The sequence below is a fragment of the Pteropus alecto genome, unplaced genomic scaffold (assembly GCF_000325575.1).
Source record: "Pteropus alecto unplaced genomic scaffold, ASM32557v1 scaffold45, whole genome shotgun sequence".
Classification (NCBI taxonomy): domain Eukaryota; kingdom Metazoa; phylum Chordata; class Mammalia; order Chiroptera; family Pteropodidae; genus Pteropus; species Pteropus alecto.
Genome location: NW_006442491.1, coordinates 18,672,590 through 18,694,795, shown reverse-complemented (window position 1 = coordinate 18,694,795; position 22,206 = coordinate 18,672,590). Strand labels below are relative to the sequence as shown.

Sequence of the window (22,206 nt, the reverse complement as noted above, 5' to 3'; positions counted from 1 at the left end):
TTTCTTTTATTAGTGAACATTTTCACTGTCCAGAGAATAATAAAAAGAAAGATGTATTTTCTTTTCTAACAATATAATTAGAAAAACAGATATGTGTGTATATATATATATAATATGTTATATATATATATAAAACTAAATATGGCTGTTGGTTATTGTATTGAACAGCATAGCTTTAGAGTCTAAAGATATAAGGCTGAGGCAGGTTATGGGGCTCAATCTCTTTGTATTTTAGAGGAAGTCAAGAATGTGTGATGAACACTAGAACCTATTCTTAGCCTGTTGCTTCTCTTTCTCTACTTTCACGCCAAAAGCTGCAACTCTCCCTTTATAACATCTGCAGTTCTGTCCTGTTAGGGACTCCAGGATGGTATTTCATAAGTTTTCTTGGAGAGAGCTAATATCAGACCCCATATGTATTCCTGCTCTGTCTCTTTTCTTTCCTTCTAGTTGAGCCACATGATATTGAACTGCTGGCTAGTCCTTTTCCAGGAGAGATCCTGAACTGAGACAACAGGATTTTACCATTACCAGCCTCACGATTTGGGTCATGGTCCCAAGTATTCCCAACCCTTGCCGCTTATCTCTCTAATCGAAAACAAATTGATTCTTTATCCTGAGTTGGAAAGTTCTGTTTGGAGTCACCTGCCTACTATGCAGTTCCTTCATATGAGAACACTGAACTTAATCTCATCTTTATGGCTTGACTTAGTTATTCCCAGCAGACCTTTTCAATGAAAACCTCCAGCCTCACTGTCTAAGTATCACCGAAGCTTTCAAAAGAAGAGCATTGTTTTCAAGATCAGAAGATCTGGGTTCAAATCCTTGCTTGATCACATATCAGCAGCATGACCCTAGGCAAGCCATTTAATCCTCTCTGCTTTATTTTCTTTTCTCTAGAATGAGGATATATTTTACCCAAGGCACAGGGTTGTCATGCAGATTAAATGAAATAACAGATATGAAAGTGCCCAGTACAGTGTCTAGCACACATTCGATTCCTGGTAAATGTAAGTTGGATCTAGATTGATCTCATTCCTCAATTTTCTCCTTTTAGATTCTGAATAGAAATTCCCTGTCTGTAAAAAATTAAGGTCCTCCTTCTCCACTTTGCTCCAATTCCCACTCTCCAGAGTTAATCATTCTTAAAGTTGAAATGAAGCCGTTGGCCCCGTTACCTTTCCACTAATTATCTGAACCTTCTGATCCCACGTTCCTCCATTCAGCTTGGATATCATGATCTAGCCCTGTTACAATTCTCTTGCAGACGGTCTCCGCTCCAATATTCCACACTGCATGGTATCCATCTGTCAAATTCTCAACCTGGTGGAATGTAACCACCTGCTTGTCTTCTCCATTTGCACACCTTAGCAGCTGATTTTTGTCGGAGAAAATTACCTAATGGGCCGCGCTGATTTCATCCAAAATTCAAGGCCTCAAACCTTAAATAGCATTCAACGCTGCCCAGCTAATCACTTGTTTTTTTCTAAGAAGCTTGTTTTCTCACTCTCTGACATGACTGTCCCATGCCTTTTCCTCTCGCCTTAATCTTCTTTCACTTCCTGCTCTAAAATATCACTCCTTGCCTCATTTTCTGAGAAAATAGAAAACACTAGAAACAACGCCATCTTCTCTTTATTAAGTCTACACATTCTTGCATCTGGTCCTACAACTCCTGTCTTCCCTTTGTTTACTTTGGAAGAATGGTGCCTACTGCAGAGAAACCAATCCTTCTACTTCTCCCTTCCTCCTCTCCTCTCCTCAAGGGCTCAATCTTCAATTATTTTTTTCATTCTTCCCTTCTCTACTGGATTGTTTCTGTCATTATACAAAGGTGCTCTAGTATCTCCCGTCTTAAAACAAAACATCCCACATCTGTCTTCGGGCAATAACCCATTTCTTAGAAATTTTCCAAAGAAAAATTTCTCAAAATGTTGTCTACTTTCACTTTCCCCACTTTTTCAACTCTCCTTCACTTTTCAACTCAATTCAATTCAGCTTTGACCCTGCCTTTGAAATTTCTCTTATCAAGGTTACCAGTTATCCCCAACGTTGTCAAACCCAATGGAGGCATCTCTATTTTCCTCTTATTGAATTCTGAGCAGTATTTCATATAGGGGCTACTGCTACTAAATTCTCACTGAAACGCTTTCTTCTCTTGACTTTTAAGTTACCAGACTCTCTTAATTTCCCTTGGATGGGCTAGGTCAGTCTTTCTCAGTCTTCTGTCCAGGTTCCTCCTTCCCAATCACTAAGGCTTGTTTCTAGGCTCTTTTCTCTTTATTGATTTTTCGCTAGGTGCTTTGAACACCTTTCATATCTCTAATCCCAGATTTTCTCAAACCTCTAGACCGATATATCTGCCTCCTTAACTAACATCTCTATTCGGATGCATAACATATCTAGAGTGGAACTCCCGGTGGGGACCTTACTTTGCCAAGCTTTATTATTTCCCTTTTCAGTGAATAGTAACAACATGTACGCAGTTGCTCCAAACCTAGAAGTCATCCTTGGTTCCTCATTTTGCCTCACTCTATTTAATCTATCAGCAAGCCCTGTGGCTCTACCCTCAAAATATATCTCAAGACCTTTTTGTCTTTCCATCTAGGTCAAGCCACTCTCATCTTAATATGAATCTTTACAATATGTCCTAACTGATTTCTCATTTAATCCTCTAATTAAATTTTCACACAGCAACCAAAAAGTAAATTATATCCTGTCACTGCTCTGTTTAACACTAAACAATGGCTTCCTATTTCACCAAGAATGGAGTCTTGACTCCCTACCATAGCCTGTGAAGCCCCGCCTGGCCTAGTCTTGCCTACCTCTACGGCATCTTCTTTCCTTTTTACACTCAGGTCACTCTGGCCTCCTTTCTGTTCTTTCATGTCCACTTCTTTCCTGCTTTTAGGCCTTGCTACATGCCATTTCTTCTGCCTAAGAGGGCTCTTCTTTCAATATCTGTATTGTTGTTTCAGTCTTAACCTTCAGGCCTTAATTTAAATGTCATCCTTGATGATCACACCTAACAAAGTCCTCTATATCCCTGCCAATTTCTTTCTTTGCGCTTCTCAAAAATCAGTACTTATGTTGTTTATTTACTTGTTTGTTGTTTATTTGCCCCGGAGAATTTGGATTTTGTGATAGCAGGGTCCTTGTCAGTTCTGCTCACCGTTCCATTCTTGGTGCCTGGAACACAGTGGGAGTGCAACACAGATTTGCTAGCTCTATGAAGATTTGAAGCCCAAGAATGTCACTGTCCCACTCAAGCAGGTTTCCCTTCCCAAGTGCTCCTGCTTTACCATTATCTGAGACATAAGACTTGGAAACTCCTCTTCTCTCTTCTCATATCAAGCCGGCCATCAAGACCCCTTGGTTCTTTCTCTGCATTGGTTTTAAACAAACCCCACTTTTCCTCACTGTTTTTAGAGCTGCTTTCTTCAGCTTAGTCCCTCATTAGGAACCACCCTCTTCTTTTCACAGACTCCAGGCCTTCTATCCTGAGTTTTGCTGCTCATCCTGTAATCTCACTGCCAGGTCAGTTTGTCCTACATTTTGGCATCCAATATCATAAGGGTTCCTTATTGAATCTCATAAGGATTCCTTATTGGTCATTAGAGACTGGCCAAAACAGAAAGGGCATTTCTTGGAAGGTTAACATGTAGCTCAATAGAACTGACTAGAAGACTAGACAATCGGGATTGGAAGGACCAAGGGAGAGTGGGCAGCAGGAAATTTACCAGGATCTCATCACCAGCATGGCCATCCTGGCAGTGGACAGCAGCATCGTCACACCTGGAGTCTTGCCATTGCTGCTGTCACCATGTGGATATTTTTTCTACATTATTTATGGTTTGGATTTTATCTTTTAAAATTGAAAGACCTTTGTTAGAACATCCAGTTGGTTGAGCCTAGGTCATGTGCCTGCCTGCTTGGTGGCACAAACGAATATTTGTCTTTAGTGCTTTCTATAGTGGGAGTTCAGCCTTCCTTTCCATCAAGACCCAAAGAATAGAGAATTATTCCTAGATAAAAAGGGGTTTAGATGATGAGTGTCCAAAGATGCAGCAAATGATCACTACCAGGGAATATTACCCTGAAGCCTTTCCCTTCATTTGGAGTGTTTTCTCTTTCACTTTGACCTTTCTGATTGCCTGGGCCAGGGCTGGGGTGAAGAGAGGGAGGTGCTCATGGTGCAACGTCTAAGGAGGCGCTCACTCTCAGGGTCGTGCAAGTGCCTCTTTCAATGCTGCAAGTACCTCCTTCGTGTCACCCTAGTCTCGGCCTCGTTAACTGCATCCTGCACTTCTCTTCTGGAGCACCCACTGTGCCTGTACTTACATTTTTCCAATGTCTGTCTTCATGATAGGCTATAATCTCCATGAAGACAGGAACTGGCTGATTTATCTTCTGTATCTCAGAATGGAATCTGGCAAAAATTGGATATTCAATGAATATTAGTTGAACAATTGTTTGACTTAATGAGATTATGTTTGGTTTAAAACAGACAGCAAAAACGGTCTCACAGGAAAATTCCCTCTTTTGGGCATAACTTTGCATTAGAATAATGTAAATGTTTGATATCAATAACCATGGAATGATACTAAATATACATAGTGATGTTATAAGACACTTTGCAGAGTTGGGTGGCAGTCACAGCATCCATCACCGTGATGGTCATTGGTCAATGCTTCCATTATTGCTGAGCAGATTGAAAGGCATGCTTTCACGAGTCGGGTGATGTCTTCTCTGAATGTCTGGAGTTCTTGAGGATATTATGCCTTGCCTCAAAAGCAAAATCATTGCATTTTAATGAAATTGACTATAAAAATAAACTATTTTTAAAACAAACATTGTATTGGGGTGATATATTAAGAATTTAATGTAACAATTACCTGATTTTCCCTCCCATTTTACTTGAATAGGAATCAGCAAAAAGAATAAAAAGATAAAATTTTTTTCTGCTTAGTTATTTGAAGGGAAGCCAGAACTTTGTGTCTGAATCCTGGCCACCCTTTTCCACTGTGGAATTGAAAACGTGTGTGTGTGTGTGTGTGTGTGTGTGTGTGTGTGTGTGTGTGTGTTTCAAGAGCTTCCCTAAAGCCAACCCTTTTTATCTTCCCACTCCATCTTTTTAGAGAGGTCTAGATAAAAGTTAGATTGGATTGTCTCAGGAGGAGTGGGATGAAGATTTTTTGCTTCAAGTTCAAGAGATGAGCAGCCTGGCATTTGGGGATGTTGAGTCTCCATACGACTAGGAGAAGAGAAGAGATGGGGTTTGGTTCTAAGGGTATTTGCTAAAGCATCCCAAGGTGACACATACTTGAATGGAGTTGTCAGCATGGAAGGCAACCACTGTTGACAGCCACTATGGCTGCTGTTGTGGGAGAAGCAGCAAAGACCTCCATGGGCCTGTGGTTGGAGGAGAGAGCCATGGTGATGAGCAATTCTCCAGCTGCCTAGAACTGCTCAATGAACAGCTGACAGAGTTCATTAGCAATATCTTGAGGATGAGGAATAAATGAAATTAAGATTCTTGTCATGGAACAAGGATCAGGTCTTTCCTTATTTCCCAGAGCCATGGAGTCCTAATAGGAACAAGTGGAAGAAGGCAGAAAACCCCAATAATAACTGACATTGGACATCTCGTCAACTTTGAAAGTGTTGTTTTGGAGATGAATTTAAATTAAATATAAATGAATAAAGCATTTCCATTTCCTGAGTTTGAGTGTGGTGGAGGATTCATAACTGGTATGAGACTATAAATATCATAATGAATTTTAGAAGAAATACTATCGCTAGCATCTATTTCTTTTAAAAATTTTTTAAAAATTTTCAATTACAGTTGGCATACAATATTACATTAGTTTCAGGTATACAACATAGTGGTTAGATGTTTATATACCTCACGAAGTGATCACCCTGATAAGTTTAGTACTCATCTGATACCATATATAGTTATTATGATATTATTGACAATATCCTCTATGCTATACTTTACATTCCATGACTAGTTTGTAACTGCCAATTTGTGCTTCTTAATCCCATCTCCTTTTTCACCCATCTTCCCAACCCCTTTCCCATCTGGTAACCATCAGTTTGTTCACTGTATCTATGAGTTTGTTTCTGTTTTGTTTGTTTATTTATTTTGTTTTTTAGATTCTACATATAAGTGAAATCATATGGTATTTGTCTTTGTCTTGACTTATTTCACTTAGCATAATACCTTCTAGATCCACTTATGCTGTCACAAACGGCAAGATATTCTTTTTTTATGGCTGAGTAATATTCCATTGTATATATGTACCACATCTTCCTTATCCGTTTGTCTGTCTATGGGCACTTAGGTTGCTTCCATATCTTAGCTATTGTAAATAATAATATCTATTTCTTTCATGGAACGTTGCTTGGAACAAGACACAATTGGGGATATACTGATGTAGTGGTTTCTCTGGCATCCAGCCCTCTATAATAGCCTCACAACACTTTCATGCCAACTTTCATGCCATATTACTTTTCTCTGAGCCACAGGCCCTCACTTGGAAACTTTTCATACTTCATTGGGAAAGTGAGGAGATGATATGAATGCGTTGAAGTCAAAGAAGCCTATAAATAGTGATGATTTAATGGTTCTCATTTTTTTCTTTTACCTTCTTGTAATATTCTTAACCTCGCAGGTTAGAGGGAGGAGTAAATGAGATACGGTAAAAGAACCTGGCCTATGTGGGACCCACTCAGGAAACTTGATAACTAATACTTCCCTTCCCATCCTTACTATTGGTTTTAGGCTGTAGGGAGTGAGTGGCCTTTAAGAACTTAAAAATGCAACTGCACAGATTTCAGGGAGTGGGTGGTGCTGCTCTTAGAGAACTGGCCAGGCTGGGCTGTACCGTGTGGGAGGCATTACAAAGGCGGAGGCTACAGTCTGTTCTGGTCTTGGCAGATCCCAAGAGATATCATGCAGTAACCGGGGGGCAAGTTAGCTCTCTGACCAAAGCCTGCCTCTTTTCCTGCCTCCTGGCCCCACAGTGGCTTCTACTTGCTGGCCACCTCGGCAGCCCCGGCTACCTGCTCCCTGCTCTCTCTTTAGCTATTTCCCTTAAGCTTGGCCCAGATCTCTCAGCTTAACAGAAAAATCATGCAACTGTCATGTTCCAGAGTCATAGAAGGTAGGGGATTGAGGGGAACAAAGGAACTGAACTGAATAGAACTTGACCATGGCATTTGATGATCTGAGAACAAATACACATGAAGATATGTACTCAAAAATATACAAACATAAACCCATGCACCAATTATATGTCTACACACAAACTACATTCAAGTATAAACATACTTACACATATACATTCGAATACTCACACAAAATACAAATAATGTATACACACAAAATATACAAAAAATAGACAAAATTTGAGCATGTACAGCTATGCACACACACACACAAATATATATAAACAAAATGCAGTACAAATATAAACCCAGACACTCAAACATAAATGTAATTAAACCATTTTTTTCAATTTTTCCTTATCTCGGTCACAGCCATTTCTCATTCCTTGGGCAACTTGTATATACAAGTATTCATCAGTGGGCTTATGAAATATTGCAAAAAGCTGTAATAAGGAAGGGTGGAATCTCCAGGTTGGGAATTTCTGGTCTATTGCAATAATAACAGCAGATACTTACATTGCAGTCACTAAGTGACGCGTGTTGTTTTAAGTGTTTTATGTGTCTTCCCTCATTAACAAATCTATGAAGTAAGCACTATTATTACCCCATCGTATAGCTAAGGAAATAGCTTCAGAGTTAATTAAATTTTCCAAGGAAACACAACCAGGAAACTGACTTCAGAACACAGGCTTGTCAACATTCTGCTATATTGCCTCATTTGATGCGGAGTCCTGCAGACCTTGAATGACATGTTCAAGGAATCATGGTAAATTGCTCTGTTCCCAACCCTGGACCAAACCAAACACCTGGCACCTTCGTCACACTGCTAGGTAGTGCCTCCTAAACTCCTTCATCCTGATTAGCAACACTGCACACAGAGCAAATCTTCATGAACACTTTGAGTGAGTGACCTTGAGTGCCGAGTGGTTTATAGTGCCGCCCAAGTAGAATTCAAAATAAAACAACCCTCGACTCTGAAATAAAACTTTACTTCTGTGAAATGACACAAAACATTCCTGTAGGCCAAAATGAAAATGGGTTCTCAAGACTTTTTTGACTGTCTTTGGCCCATTCCTTGCTGGGTGCCTGAGCACACATTCATTCTTCTTATTGGGCCATCCAGCCCTGTCCACAGGTTTTACTTTTATAGCTCTTTGTCTGGTGATTTGCTTGTGTCACCCACAGTGGTTTCTCTAACTATCCATTTTCTCCAAGCCCCAGTCCCTCAGCCAGCAGAGGAACTTAGCCCCACATTCATGGAGCCAGAGGCCAAACCCACTCAAGGTTCCCGTTCCCTTCTTTCACCTTTCAAAACAAAGAATTATAATGAAAATGTATCAAGCACTGATTACCTGCCAGGCACTGTGCTAAACATTGGATAGGCAATTTTTTTTCCAAACATTTAAAGGCCATAAGAAATCATGAAGCAGATATTATTATTATCCTTCAAATTAAACAACTTGTCCATGGTCGCTGTATCAATTTAAGCAAAGGAAACCTTTGGCTATTTGGCAGCTCAGAGAATGCACAGTCAGGCTTAGAAAATGGGTTCGGGGGTAGGGTAGTAAAGCCAGGATGAAAAATCACCCTACAGACTCAGTTCAGGGAAGACACAGCTGCCACCAAACCCCATTGCTTGGGACCCAGAGCTCCATTCCTGATTGCCATTCTGCCCCTGGACTGGATGTCACTGTGAGCTCTTTTGCTAAGATAAATTCTCCACTGTTCCCACTTCCTGGAATCATAAATGCCTTATTTAAAAAACAGAACGGGTGTCTGAGTGGCTGCACCTTGGCCATGTGCTCACATCCTAGCTGCAGGAGAGGCAGAAAACAAGTATTTGAACTTTAGGAGGTGGCAATGTCCCTCCTTAAGACTGCTATGGTGAGGGGATTTCCCCAAAGAGAAAGTGGATACCAGTGGTAGACAGACAAAAACAAAACAAAACAGATAAATATGTACGGCAGCCACATAGGTAGCAAGTAACGGGTGGGATTTGAATTCTGGTCTATTTGAGATAAAAGTTTGAGGTCTTAAGGATAATCCTATGCAGTCACTCTATAAAATTCCTTTCCTCTCAAAAGAGAGCGCTCTCCATTGAAGTCCAATGTTCCTACTTAATTCTTTGACTCTGTCTCTTCTGCTTTCCGTGGATTTTTCTCCATCAATGAACCACTCTCTCTTTTATATTTTCAATATCTCTGATTTTATAATGTATTTCTCCTCAGTTTAAAAAATGTCACATATCTCACATCTTTACAAATATATTTCCTCAGGATCTTCTCCTTGGTCTGGTCCCTTTTGGAGAGTCCTGGGGTTGAATCCTAGGCCTCTCAGTGGTTCAGTCATTTCACCTCTCTGAGCCCTGGTTTCCTCCTTAGTCATACATATCTCCTTGTGAGGATTAACTCGGACAACGTTTAATACATAATCAAGGGTATTATCATAAACATTAGTGGCATCACGGCTGAGGGTGGGAATAGGTCATGACTACAAACGGGTATGAGGTATATTTTTGGGGTGATGGAAATGTTCTAAGATTGGACCGTAATGATGATGGTGGCACATTTCTGTAAATTTACTAAAACTCATTGCATTGTACATTTAATGAGTGGCTCTTATGGCAATAAAGCTGTTATAAATTAACAAAGGTCACAGACAAGTGTTTCTCTGATCTCACTCCCACTCTCTTTCTCTGTAGAGACTTCTCAAATTTTTCTAGGAAAAAGGTGCCTAGAGGCTTTTTTCTGACTGGCTTTCTCATGTAGCTGAGACTCCTGCTATCCCAAGTCTGAAGAAGCAATAAAATACAGGGTTGTGGATAGAAGCACCACAACTGAGAGCCAGTCAGACCTGGGTTCAAATCCTAGACTCCTCATATGGTCACCTGAGCAAATGTTTACCTTTCTGAACTTTGGTTTTCAAACAAGTACAATGGTGGAATAAACTTTATCTGGTCGTCTTGAGGATGAAAGGAGACTATAACTGTGAAATCCTTGTTACCAATCCCAGCAGAGAGTCAGCACTCAATAGCTGGTAACTACGGCTACTCACAGCTTGGGGAGGTGACTTCTCTGAGAGTTCCAGCTTTTCTTCTCTCACACACTGTATATTTATGCTTTCTCAGTTATAATGCAGGCCTTATAATTTCTCCTGGGGAGAAACAGCCTCCTTATTAATCTTCCCTCACTTGCCTCTGCCCTGGCAATTATCTTCAATAAGGGCTTGTCAGAGTGAATTTTCTAGGTAAAAAAATATCTGACCATGCCACCAGGTCTTCTCTACAAGATCTTCCTCGTCCCTATGGCTCACACCTGAGTGCGGCATTGACAGCCCCCACGATGATTGGCACCTGCTTTGCCCCCCTCCCTCAAGATCTCCTCTTCTGTCTCAAACATTCACAGCCACAGCTCTTGACCTTCCGCTTATGGGAAACTTCTTTCTATTCTCCATTCTTCTCCCCTCCCCAGTAAACCCTTGAGCAGTTCACGTCACCTGACCTAAGTCTCAGTTTCGTCATATGTGAGTTGAAAGTTTATGGTTTCCACTTCTGAGGATTGTTCTGAGGATAACAATGGTAAATATGAAGGTGACAATGATAACAATAACAAAAAACAACAATAATTATAGTTAATAATTATTCGACACCTACTATGTGTCAGGTACTTTGCTAAACAATTTATATGTTATCCCATTTAATTAAATCAGGTATGGTTATGATTTGTATTTTATCATAGAAGGCTCAGAAAATTTACCTTACTCAAGGTCTATAAGTATCAAGTAGCAGGGCTAATACTCAATTCCAAATCTGTGTGAAATCAAAACTCTAGGTTTCTAGAATTCTTTTTTTTTTTCCTTCAGTCTATTCTCTTCTTTCTTTGTCTCCTTTCTTAGTCTCTTAGGTTCTACCCAAGGCCCAGCCTTCGGAAGCTTGGCTGAAGGGGCACAGTTCATGTGCCTTCTCTACACTTTAGAAAGATTTGGGTTGCCTCCCCATTAGATCACTTCTCACAGCCTTACTCAACGTATGTTATTTATTCAGTCTACAAATATTTATTGAGCACCTGCAGTGTGCCGGGTGTGTCAGAAATTGCTAGCTCTTCGTCAGTATCTGTCTTCCTCTTCTTCTTAGTAAGATGATCCCAGAATTTTAGCTAGCCATGGTTGCCCAGGATATAGAAAATACTTCTAGCCTGCCTTGCAGCTAGGAGTGACCATCCGAATGAGCTCTGGCCAATGGACTGGAGTGGAAGTGATGTGTCCAGATCCTTGGGTGGGGTCCTTACAGGGAAAGATGTACACTTCATTTCCCTTCTTTCTCCTCTCCCTGATGGGTTATCTAGGGTGACCGGGAAAAGCCTCTCCAAGGAGGCGACATTTGGGATGAGATTGAATGATGAACAGGAGCCAAATTTAAGAAGGCATGAAGGAGAGACTTTATGGGAAGAACAAATAACAAATGCTAAGCCCCTGAACTGGGAATGAGTTCAAGGGTTCAGAAAGACATACACGTGTATATTCTTCTGTTAGAAAGTTGAGAATGTTTTTATTTTTTAAATTAAATGTTTCTTGATATGTATTTATGTATTAATTAATTTCTTTGTTGGTCTCTAGAAGCCAAATGCCTTTAATCTGCGTATCTCCTTACCAGGGAGGGAAGCCACTTTTGGCACTGGTGCTGGCTAGTTTCCCACACGCTCATCTTGTGCTTTGCTGTCCTTTGGCCTGGCTGATCTCATATAAATCTTCTTCTGCTATAATTCACTGCCCACAGCCCTGCCAATAAAAGCGAGGCTCATCCTTGCTGCAGAGAATTCTATTTCCATCCCCAGCAACACAGCCTCCTCCTTTTCTTGTGACCTGTCAGCCATGAAGTTTCTATTCCTGTTTCTTGTCATCCTTCTAGCCATGGAGCCAGCAGTATCAGGTAACTTGGGTCTCTCTCAAGCGTCTGGGATCCCGGTCGTGAACTTCTTTCCTTCCCTTTCCTTCTCACTGTGGGTTACATTTGAAACTTTTCCTCATTTCATGTGGCTTTGGCAGGTTTTCCCATAATCATCTCATGTCCACATCTCTCTCTGATGCTTTTTTGCCAAGGTGATGAGATGATAGATGTTTGGAGCATCTGGCACTTAAGGGCAGAATGGTATTCTGGTGGGATCTTGGAAGTAGGCTGAGGGGTGAAGAGTTGGTTGCAGGTTGGAGAGTTTTGGAGGCTTTGGGAGGTTAGATTGAAGGCTAGTGGTTAGTTGTGATGTGGGAGAAAGACCTAGGGGTTGGAGCGATAGAGGGAAAATTTGGATGAGCTGGAGGTGAGGAGTTGGGCTTCTCTGATGATCTGGGGTGGGCTTGAGAAGGGATGGGACTAGGGGTAAGTGGAGCTGGTGTTGGGGATTAGACTGGGGCTTGGGCTGAGGCTGAGAGTTGGTTTTGGATGCTGCAGGGTGTTTATTAGAGGTTCAGCTTGACGAAGGACTACTGCTTGGAACTGAGGTTGGTGGCTTGATTAAGTTTGGGTTTGACTTGGAGTTGGGACTCAAGGGACATTGAGCTGGACGAGGTTAGGAGTTCTAATTAAGACTGGACTGGGTTTTGAGTTTGAATTAGGTGAACATGGGGAGGATTAGAGGTGGGATTGTAGCTAGACCTGGTGCTTGTGGGGCTTAAGTTAGACAGGGCCAGGCTGTCAACAAGGAGCAGTTCTGTTAAAATGTGGGTGAGTCTCCTCCATTTCCTAATGTTATAGGTGTTTATTGTCCTTTTCCCATCATTCCCAAGCTCCATTAGGTTGGACTTTCATTGGCAACAATTGATTTCAAAGTTAGGAGTAGGAGGCTGGGGAATGGGAAGACAGAAGTGTGGGATGTCTGAAAAAAGGCTTTCCTAAAAACCTTGGAGTTCCCAATTTTGAAATAATTGTTTCAATTTTCTCCCCACTCAAAATCTCTTTTCCCTTTTCCTGGGACTGGATCCAGTATTACTGACTCAACTCTCCTTCCCCATCTCCCCTGTCCTCCTGCTCCTCCTCTGCTTCCTCTTGTCTCTCTGCTTAAGGGTTACTAACATCTGTTCTTATGCCCAGTAGCGAGCTGTTGGATGAATGGACAATGCCGATTGGTGTGCAAAAATGATGAAGAGAGTATTACACGCTGCTCAAATCGTAAACGGTGCTGTGTCCTTAGTCGTTACTTAACAATAAAACCAATAACATTTGATGAAATACTCTCCTGGACCACTCCTCAGCCGACTAGACAAGTAAAACATAAGGCCAGACCTGGCAAAAAAGTTGGAAGATAAATGGAAATCATGGCTAGAAATGAGTTTGCTTTAGACTCTTTAATTCCTACATTCCATTAAAACTCACAAATAAGTTTCTTGTGCCTGTCAATCATGAGAAATGATGCTCCAGAAGGATTGAGGGTGAAGGGGTGGCAGAATAGGGGTTAAAAGGTAGCAGAGAGACATCACTGAAGCTGGGCCACAGCCATGGGGTGATTATTACAGTCTGGAAGATAGGTCCTCATCTTCTAGCTACAGGAGTGAACAGAGAAGCACACGTGGAAAGCTAAGAAAGTTAAAGGTGCAGCAGATACCCAGAGAGTGAGAGAACTCTTGGGCTGGGAGAGTTGGTCCATCTTGAGGGTGAAAGGACTGGGGGTGAACAGGGACTAAGTAGAGCCCAAATCCAGGTAAGCTGGCTGAGATGGTTTTTTTTCCCCCTCTTTAATCCCCCACCCCCCTCCCACCTTTGACCTATGGATGTTGCTGTTTCCCCTTAAGAGCTGGATCTCTGAAGGCAGGGCATCTCCTCCACACACTCGTGGGGTGCACCCGGGGCCTCCACCACACTCGAGGGCCTGGTGCACCCGGGGCCTGGTCCATGGCTCCACCTGGGGCGTGAACCCAGGATCTTCTGCGTGTAAAGCAGATGTGCTAACCACTACACTATGGAGCCACCCTGGTTGAGATGTTTTTGATGTTCAAGAGCACATAGCCCCAAGGATCAGAAAGTTTCAAAGTGCTAAAAAAAAGATAAAGCACATGAATTTACTTATTCATAAATGAATTTGTTCACTTTTAATCTTTTAAATTCTTTCATGGATTCATTTATTCATTCACTCACCTTAGCTCCGTCATTTGCCACTGTTAAACTCTGTGTACATACACCTCTCAGAATATCAGCTTCTCCATCTGTAAAATTGGAATAATAGACTCTGTCTCAGGATGAGGTAAGAATGAAATGATATAACATAGAGCACAGTGCCCAGTACATAGTAAAACCCTGCTAATGTTAGCTATTGTTATTGTTCTTTGATTTATTTGAGCATTTAAAGAATATGTGCTGTGTGTCTTCCAACTGTGTTAGACTCTGAGGGAGACAGAAGCTTGTCTCATTTGAACTAAGACTTTATGTTCAGGCTGGAGTGTCCATGTCTGTGCATATGAGAACTTCACAGGATGGGGCACAGCTGAGGATGGGCAAGAAGAAAGGTGGGCTGTGGGCTGAACCGGCTTCCATCAGGATGCTGTGCTCCTGCACGAAACTCTGAAGAATCCAAGAATTATAAATTCAGATCTGACCTTTCAGATTATCATGAAGGAGTATTTCATTAAGGTGATAAGATATATTTTATTTATTCCATTTGTTAGCTTGATTTATAACTGTTAAATATTCAGACAAGCCTCCATTTGTATTCCTGACCTAGGATCCCAAAATGTTGGTGTTGTGCCAGGAATTTGGGTCTTGCTTGACTCACGACCTACCTCCAGGCCCACTTCAGAGGCAAAAGATGCTTAACTTGTGCTTTAGTCTTGATGCTTGTCTGTCTGTGACTGTGGACTCTCAGGTTACATACCAGAGCTACCTGTGGCTCTGGGTGAGACCATCCAAAATACTTCCTTCCTGGGCTCCCTGCCTCCAGATTTTCCTTGCATTAGTCTTTATTATCAGAGGGATTCTTTCTAGGAAATTCATATGACCATGTTGCTCTCCTGACTAGATATCTTTTGTTCCTCACTGCCCAGGGTTGGACACCAAAGGCCTTTACATGGTGGATTAGCTTATCCCTCATGACTGCCACTCACAGACTTTCTCTTCAGTTACACCAACACTCTCCACATCCTGTCCTGCCCCTCACATTGCCTTTGTTCATGGGCCCCCTGCACCTTGTCCCTGTTACCTGGTTCATCTCTGTGATGAACTCCTCACCCTGTTGATGCCCAAAGGCTGTTGATGCCCATATTCATGAAAGCCTTTACATAGCTCTGTCTCACTATTTCTTAAGATTATAATAATAATAGTTCTCATTGACACTTATGTTTCAGGCACTGTGCATGCTGTTTACAGGCCTGGAATCATTCAATTTTTACAACAGTCCTCTTATTATCCCTATCTTATTCATGAGGAAACCAAGATCTAGTAATATCATTAGCCAAGGTCACACAATATTAAAATAGAGCAGGGATTCAAATTGAGTTCTGATTGGCTTCACTCTTAAGAAGGTATGGCTCAGATCACATTATTGTATAATTATTTCAGTCGTTGCCCCTTCCCACTAATCCCCCAAGCAACCACATACCAGATATAAATCCTTAGAGATTCAGACAGCATCTTATTTATATCTGTAGGCCTGATGTTATGCTCAGTGCTTACACAGAGTATTTCTTGAATGAATGAGTAGATGAACCATGAATTCATAGCTGGAAGCACAAGTGGATTTGGGGGAAGGGTACAAATGGCTGATGTGTCAGATATGAATCAGGGTGGGATCCTTTCTGGGCTTTAGGGATCCTAAGACCACCATGTCAGGTATATTTGGCTCTGGCTGGCAGTGTCAGAAAGGATGCAAAGCAGCTCTTGGGCCTTGCTCAAGTTGGTTCTTACCCATCAGTTAGTTTATTCTTAAAACACATAGGTTTCACAGTGTGGGAAGTGGTCTGGGAGAGTCTAAGCATCCCCTAATATCTGGGGCCTGGTGTTAACTTATCCACACACAGCCATTCATGCCCCCACCAAATTAATTTATTATGAGGCATTACCTAGTCGACAGCATTTATTAAGAACCTTTTCCATGCTTTACATGGGGTATAGACAACCCTGGAGAGTGACAAAATGGTGAGATGAGAAAAGGGCTTGGAAGCCACTTAACCCCTGAATCTCTGGACTTGGGGTCTGAGCATGTGAAATTTTGAAAATTCCCTCAGATTATTCCTTTGAGACATAAGGCCCCATCCTCTAGTTCCCCCGCCAAACTTCCTTCATTCCTGAGAGCCTTCAAACTGCGAGAATCTGATCTAGGCATCTCTCTCCCATCTCCCCATTTCACGGATGGAAAACTGAGGCCCAAAGAGAAAAATTGACTTGTGTTCATAAGTAGGTTCAACATGATACTGGGATTAATAAGCAGGTCTTCTCTGACTTCTGGCGAGAGGGCTGAGGTAACATCGAAGTTGATAATAAATCTATGTGGGTGATACCGAGTGAATGGTGGTGCAGAGTGATATGGGGTCAATAGAAGGGCAGGCGTTTGGAGCTGCAAATCCCCTGACAAAAGCCTTGGGGTTAGTGTGGGTACCCCAAAGCAGGGAAGACTGGGTACCTGACCTGGCTTTCCCGGGATTGATACACAGGCCTGCTGGTGTAACTGAAGCTCAATTCTGTCTCTGTTCTGTATACCAGTACCCATAATCTAAATTATATTTTATAGTTAGACGAAGAATTCATCCTTGACTCTTGCTCCAGCTCCACAGAAGTAAAAATATTTCCTTCTTATCTCTCCTCATCCTTTGCTTAGGCAACATCTGTTCTTTGTTTAAAATAAAATGGAGTAGATCCCTTCCATTCAATGCAAAGGCTTAGGGTGTGTGTGTGTGTGTGTGTGTGTGTGTGTCTAGTATACATTAGACTTTGTATTAAGCCCTTATGGACATAAGGGGCCCTATGTGCCTAGTACTAAGTATGAAGTCTGGCAAAAATTGGATGTTGAATACATTTGTGGAATACACGAGAGGCCCTTGATAGCCAGTTTCAGAAGTTTGGCCTTGACATTGAAGACAATAGAAGGCCGTGTCTCCAGCTGTCCTTATTCAGGGAAGTATCAACCTTTCCCCGCCAAGTCTCACAGATAAAGAAGGCAGCATTGTCCATTAGAAAGAGTATGGGCTTAGAGTCATAACAAGTGGAGTTTGAGGTCTACCTCTGTGTCTAACAGTTATGGGGCCTTTGCCAGAACATTTCATCTCTCTGAGCCTCCATTTCATAATGCAAGAAAAAGAAATAGAGACATCAGAAGGTTATAGTCAAGATTTAATGAGTTAATGTATATCAACTGGTACTCAGCAAATGCTAATGGGCATTATTTTTATTTTCTTTCATGTTTTGACCTCAATACCAAGGAGAAATAATAATAAAGCTAATGGCTAACATTTATTGAATGCTTACTACGAACTAGGAACTGCGTGTGTGTACAGTTCCTATGTGCACAACCTCCAAAAAAATCTTTGGCTATCAATGAGGGACTAACATCTGTCTAATTTCATGAGACTATTCCCAAACTGTGTTCGTAGTTGCAGTACAGGCAGAAATGGGTCCTTCAGAAAGGACCTTTATGTGTTAATGAAAACAACAATAGTAGTTAACATTTACTTTGTTCTTACCATGTGCCAGTCCCTAATTGCTTTTCATTTATTAAGCTATTAATATTCATAGTTCTGAGGATTAAGGACTACTACAGTCTACACGGCACAGATGAGAAAGGGGTAGAAGAGAGAAGTACAGACATTTGTTCAAGTTTACACCACAAGTAAAGCAGAAGTTTAGATTTGAACCCAGTGTGGTTTTTTTCCACTTAATTTTTTAAAATTAAATTTGTTGGGGTGACATTGGTTAATAAAATTATATAGGTTTCAAATGTATAATTCAATAATACGTCATCTGTCTATTGCATTGTGTTCACCACCCAAATTTAAATCTCCTTTTGTCTTTCTTGATTTCAATCTTGTTCTATTAACCACTCTATGGCTCCTTATTTTATTTCATGGATTTGTATTTCAATTGATTATTTAATTTCAACTTTATTGAGGTATAATTGACATATAAAAGTGTAAGATATTTAAAGTGTACATTGTTATGATTTGATATACATATACATTGTGAAAGGATTCTCCTCTCTGGTTAATTAACACATCTATCACCTCACAATTTCTTTCTTTCTTTCTTTCTTTCTTTCTTTCTTTCTTTCTTTCTTTCTTTCTTTCTTTCTTTCTTTCTTTCTTTCTTTCGTGAGAACAACTAAATTCTACTCTCTTAGAAAAATTTAATATACGATACAGTTTATCAGCTATAGTAACCATATGTTACATTAGATTCATAGACCTTACTCATTTCTTTCTTTTCTTTCTTTCTTTCTTTCTTTCTTTCTTTCTTTCTTTCTTTCTTTCTTTCTTTCTTTCTTTCTTTCTTTCTTTCTTTTTTTGGTGAGAACAACTAAATTCTACTCTCTTAGTTTATCAGCTATAGTAACTATATGTTACATTAGATTCATAGACCTTACTCATCTTATAGCTGAAAATTCGTCCCCTTTACCAACCCCTCCCCATTTCCCCTGCTGCCCAGCCTTTGGCAACCACATTTACTCTCTGTGTCTATGAGTTTGATCTTTTTTTTTTTTTGTAGGCTTCACATATAAGTGGTACTATGCAGTATTTGTCTTTATCTGGCTTATTTCACTTAGCGTAATGCCTTCGAGGTCCATCCATATTGTCACAAATGTCAAGATTTTCTTCTTTCTCATGGCTGAATAGTATCCCATTGTAGATATATCCCATATCTTTATCCATTCATCCACTGATAGACACTTAGGCTGTTTCCATATCTCCGCTATTGTGAATAATGCTGCAATGACCACGAGAGTGCAGGCATCTCTTCAATATCCTGTTTTCATTTCCTTTAGATACATACCCAGGCAGTAGGATTGCTGTATCATACAGTAGTTCTATTTTTAATTTTTGAGGAACTTCAATATTGTTTTCCATGTGGATGGACCACTATACATTCCCACCAAAAGTGCACAAAGGTTCTTTTTTCTCCACATCCTCACAAACTTTTTATTTTAGCTTTTTATTTTGAAATAATTATGCATTTACAAGAAGTTGCTAAGATAGTACAGAGAGAGGTTCCATGTGCCTTTCATGCAGTTTACCTCTGAATGGTTGTATTTTACATAACCACAGTACAATATACAAACCAGGAAACTGCTTTTGGTGCAATGCGTGTGCATACTCCTGCGACATTTTATTGCAAGCATAGAGTTATGATCAAGACACAGAGCTGTTCTATTACTATTAAGATCTCCCTCTTGCTACTTCTTTACAGTGGCACAAACTCTTCTCTCTGACCCCACCCTCTGCCACTGTTTCTAATCCTTGGCAACCACTAATCTGTTTCCCATCTCTATAATTTTGTCACTTTAAAACTGTTGTATAAATGGAGTCATATAAATGTTGTGTAAATATTATCTTTTGAGAATGGCTTTCCACCCCCACTCAACGTCATGCTCTTGAAATCCATCCAAGTTGTGTAGATCAACAGATGATTCCTTTTAATACTGAGTAGTTCTAGTTATTAAGGCAAGAAACAAAAATAAAAGGCATACAGTTTAGAAAGGAGTAAATACAATGGTCTGTATGTGTAAATGTCATAATGGTTTATGTAGAAAATCCTAAAGAATATCTAAAAAATATCTGGTACTAGTAAGTCCAGCAAGTTCACAAGGTACAAGATAAACATATAAAAATCAATTGTATTTTTACATACTATCATCGAATGTGTGAACACTGAAATAAAAAATATAATAACATTCACAAGCATGCCAAAAATATAAAACACTTAGAAGTATATTTAATAAAATATTTACAGAAATTGTATGACAAAAACTACAGAATGCTTTATAAAAAAACCCCAAAGATCTAAATAAATGATGAGACATACCATGTTTATAGATTGTTTATAGATTATAAACATGGTAAGAGACTGTGTTTATAGATCGACAACTAACAAAAATGTCAATTTTCCTCAAATTGATTGACACACAACACAATTTCCATCAAAATCCCAGCAAGAATATTTGTACATATAGACAAGATTATTCTGTCTACATCTCTGTAAAGAAATCCGCAAAAGAATGAGAATAGCTAAAAAAAAGAAAAATGTTTGAAAAATAATAAAGTAGAAAGAATCATTGTATCAGATTTCAAGACTTATATAGCTAAAATAATCAAGACAGTGTGATATTGTTAGAGAGATAGACGCATAGATCAGTGGAAACTCAGAAATAGCTTCGCATGAGCATAACCAAGTTGACTTCTCACAAATGTGAAAGGCAAGAAAAGACATTTCATTGAAGAGGATGCATGGATGGCAGAGAAATAGCTTCGCATGAGCATAACCAAGTTGACTTTTCACAAATGTGAAAGACAAGAAAAGACATTTCATTGAAGAGGATGCATAGATGGCAAATAAGCACATGAAAAGATGTTCAACATCATTAGCAATTAAAGAAATGTATATTAAGGCCACAATGAGATTCCACTACCTACCTATTAGAACAGCTAAAATTAAAAATAATGACAACACCAAATGTTGGCAAGGATGCAGAGGAACTGGATCTTTTATATATTGCTGGTGAGAATCTTAAATGGCACAACCACTTTGGAAAATAGTATGGCAGTTCTTTTTTAAAAAACCAAATATATACTTATCATACTACCCAGAAAATGCACTCTTGGGCATTTATTCCAGAGAAATGAAAATTTAGTTTCAAAAACTAAATGATGAATGTTCATAGCAGCCTTTATTTATTTTTTAAGGGATTTCTTTTCTTTTTTTTTAATAAAAGATTGTTTTTAGATTGGTTTTAGGTTCACAGCAAAATTGAGAAGAAAGTACAGATGTTTCTCATATACTCTCTGCTCCTACTAGTGCACAGCTTCCCTTATTATCAACATCTCCCACTAGAGTGGTACATTTGCTATAAGTGGTGAACTTACATCAACACAATAATCACCCAAAGTCTGTAATTTACATTATGGTTCACTCTTGGTGTTGTTCATTCTATGTATGTGAACAAATGCATAATGACATTAATCCATTTTTATAGTATCATAGAGAGTATTTTCACTGCCACCCAAATCCTCTGTGCTCTCTACCTGTTCATCTCTCTCCCCAGTCTAATCCATGACTACTTTTTTTTTTTATTGTGTCCATAGTTTTGTCTTTTCCAGAATATCCTGTAGTTGGAGTCATACAGTATGTAGCCTTCTCAGATTGCCTTCTTTCACTTAGAAAAATGCATGTAAGCTTTCTCTGTGTCTGTTCATGACTTGATAGCACATTTCTTTTTAGTGTTGAATAATATTCCATTGTCTGAAGGTGCCAGAGTTTATCTATTCATTCACCTACTGAAGGGCATCTTGGTTTCGTTCAAATTTTGACAATTAAATAAAGCTATCTGTGTGCAGATTTTTGTGTGGACATCAGCTCTCAAGTCCTTTGGGTAAATACAAAGGAACTCAATTGCTGGTTCATATAGTAAAAGTAAGTTTAGTGTTATAAGAGACTGCCAAACTGTTTTCCAAAGTGACTGCATCACTTTTCATTCCCACCAGCAATGAATGAGAGTTCCTGTTGTTCCACATCCTTGTTAGAATTTGGTGTTTTCAGTATTCCAGATTTTCGTCATTCTAATAGGTGTCCAGTGGTATCTCATTATTGTTTTAGCACTTTATGTTTTAACTATGCTCTCTGACCGGTCAAATCTATGTTGCTGCTAAGTAGAAATTAACTATTTGAACTTTTTTTTTTTTTTTTGGCCAGGCAAACGTCACATCCTTCGATGCATGGGTAACATGGGAATCTGTAGAACCTCTTGCAAAAAAGATGAACGTCCCTACTTGTATTGCAGAAATTATCAATCATGCTGCCTCCAGTCTTATATGAGGATAAGCATTTCCGGCGAAGAGGGGAAAAATGACTGG

At 39.9% G+C, this 22,206-nt stretch overlaps 1 protein-coding gene across 1 annotated transcript; it reads left to right on the top strand.

Annotated features, from left to right (window-relative positions):
• Positions 1 to 12,042: 12,042 nt before the first annotated feature.
• Positions 12,043 to 22,168, top strand: DEFB119 (defensin beta 119). The gene is made up of 3 exons (XM_006922035.2): positions 12,043 to 12,100; positions 13,259 to 13,428; positions 22,046 to 22,168. The coding sequence occupies exons 1-3, from the start codon at positions 12,043 to 12,045 to the stop codon at positions 22,166 to 22,168; spliced, it is 351 nt and encodes a 116-aa protein (XP_006922097.2).
• The last annotated feature ends 38 nt before the right edge of the window (positions 22,169 to 22,206 follow it).

What these genes read in the sequence shown, in the direction of transcription:
- DEFB119 (XM_006922035.2), top strand. Translation starts at nt 12,043, where the DNA reads ATGAAGTTTCTATTCCTGTTTCTTGTCATCCTTCTAGCCATGGAGCCA. An exon ending in CATGGAGCCAGCAGTATCAG is followed by an intron (nt 12,101 to 13,258) that starts GTAACTTGGGTC and finishes TATGCCCAGTAG; the next exon opens with CGAGCTGTTGGATGAATGGA. An exon ending in CTCCTCAGCCGACTAGACAA is followed by an intron (nt 13,429 to 22,045) that starts GTAAAACATAAG and finishes TTTTTTGGCCAG; the next exon opens with GCAAACGTCACATCCTTCGA.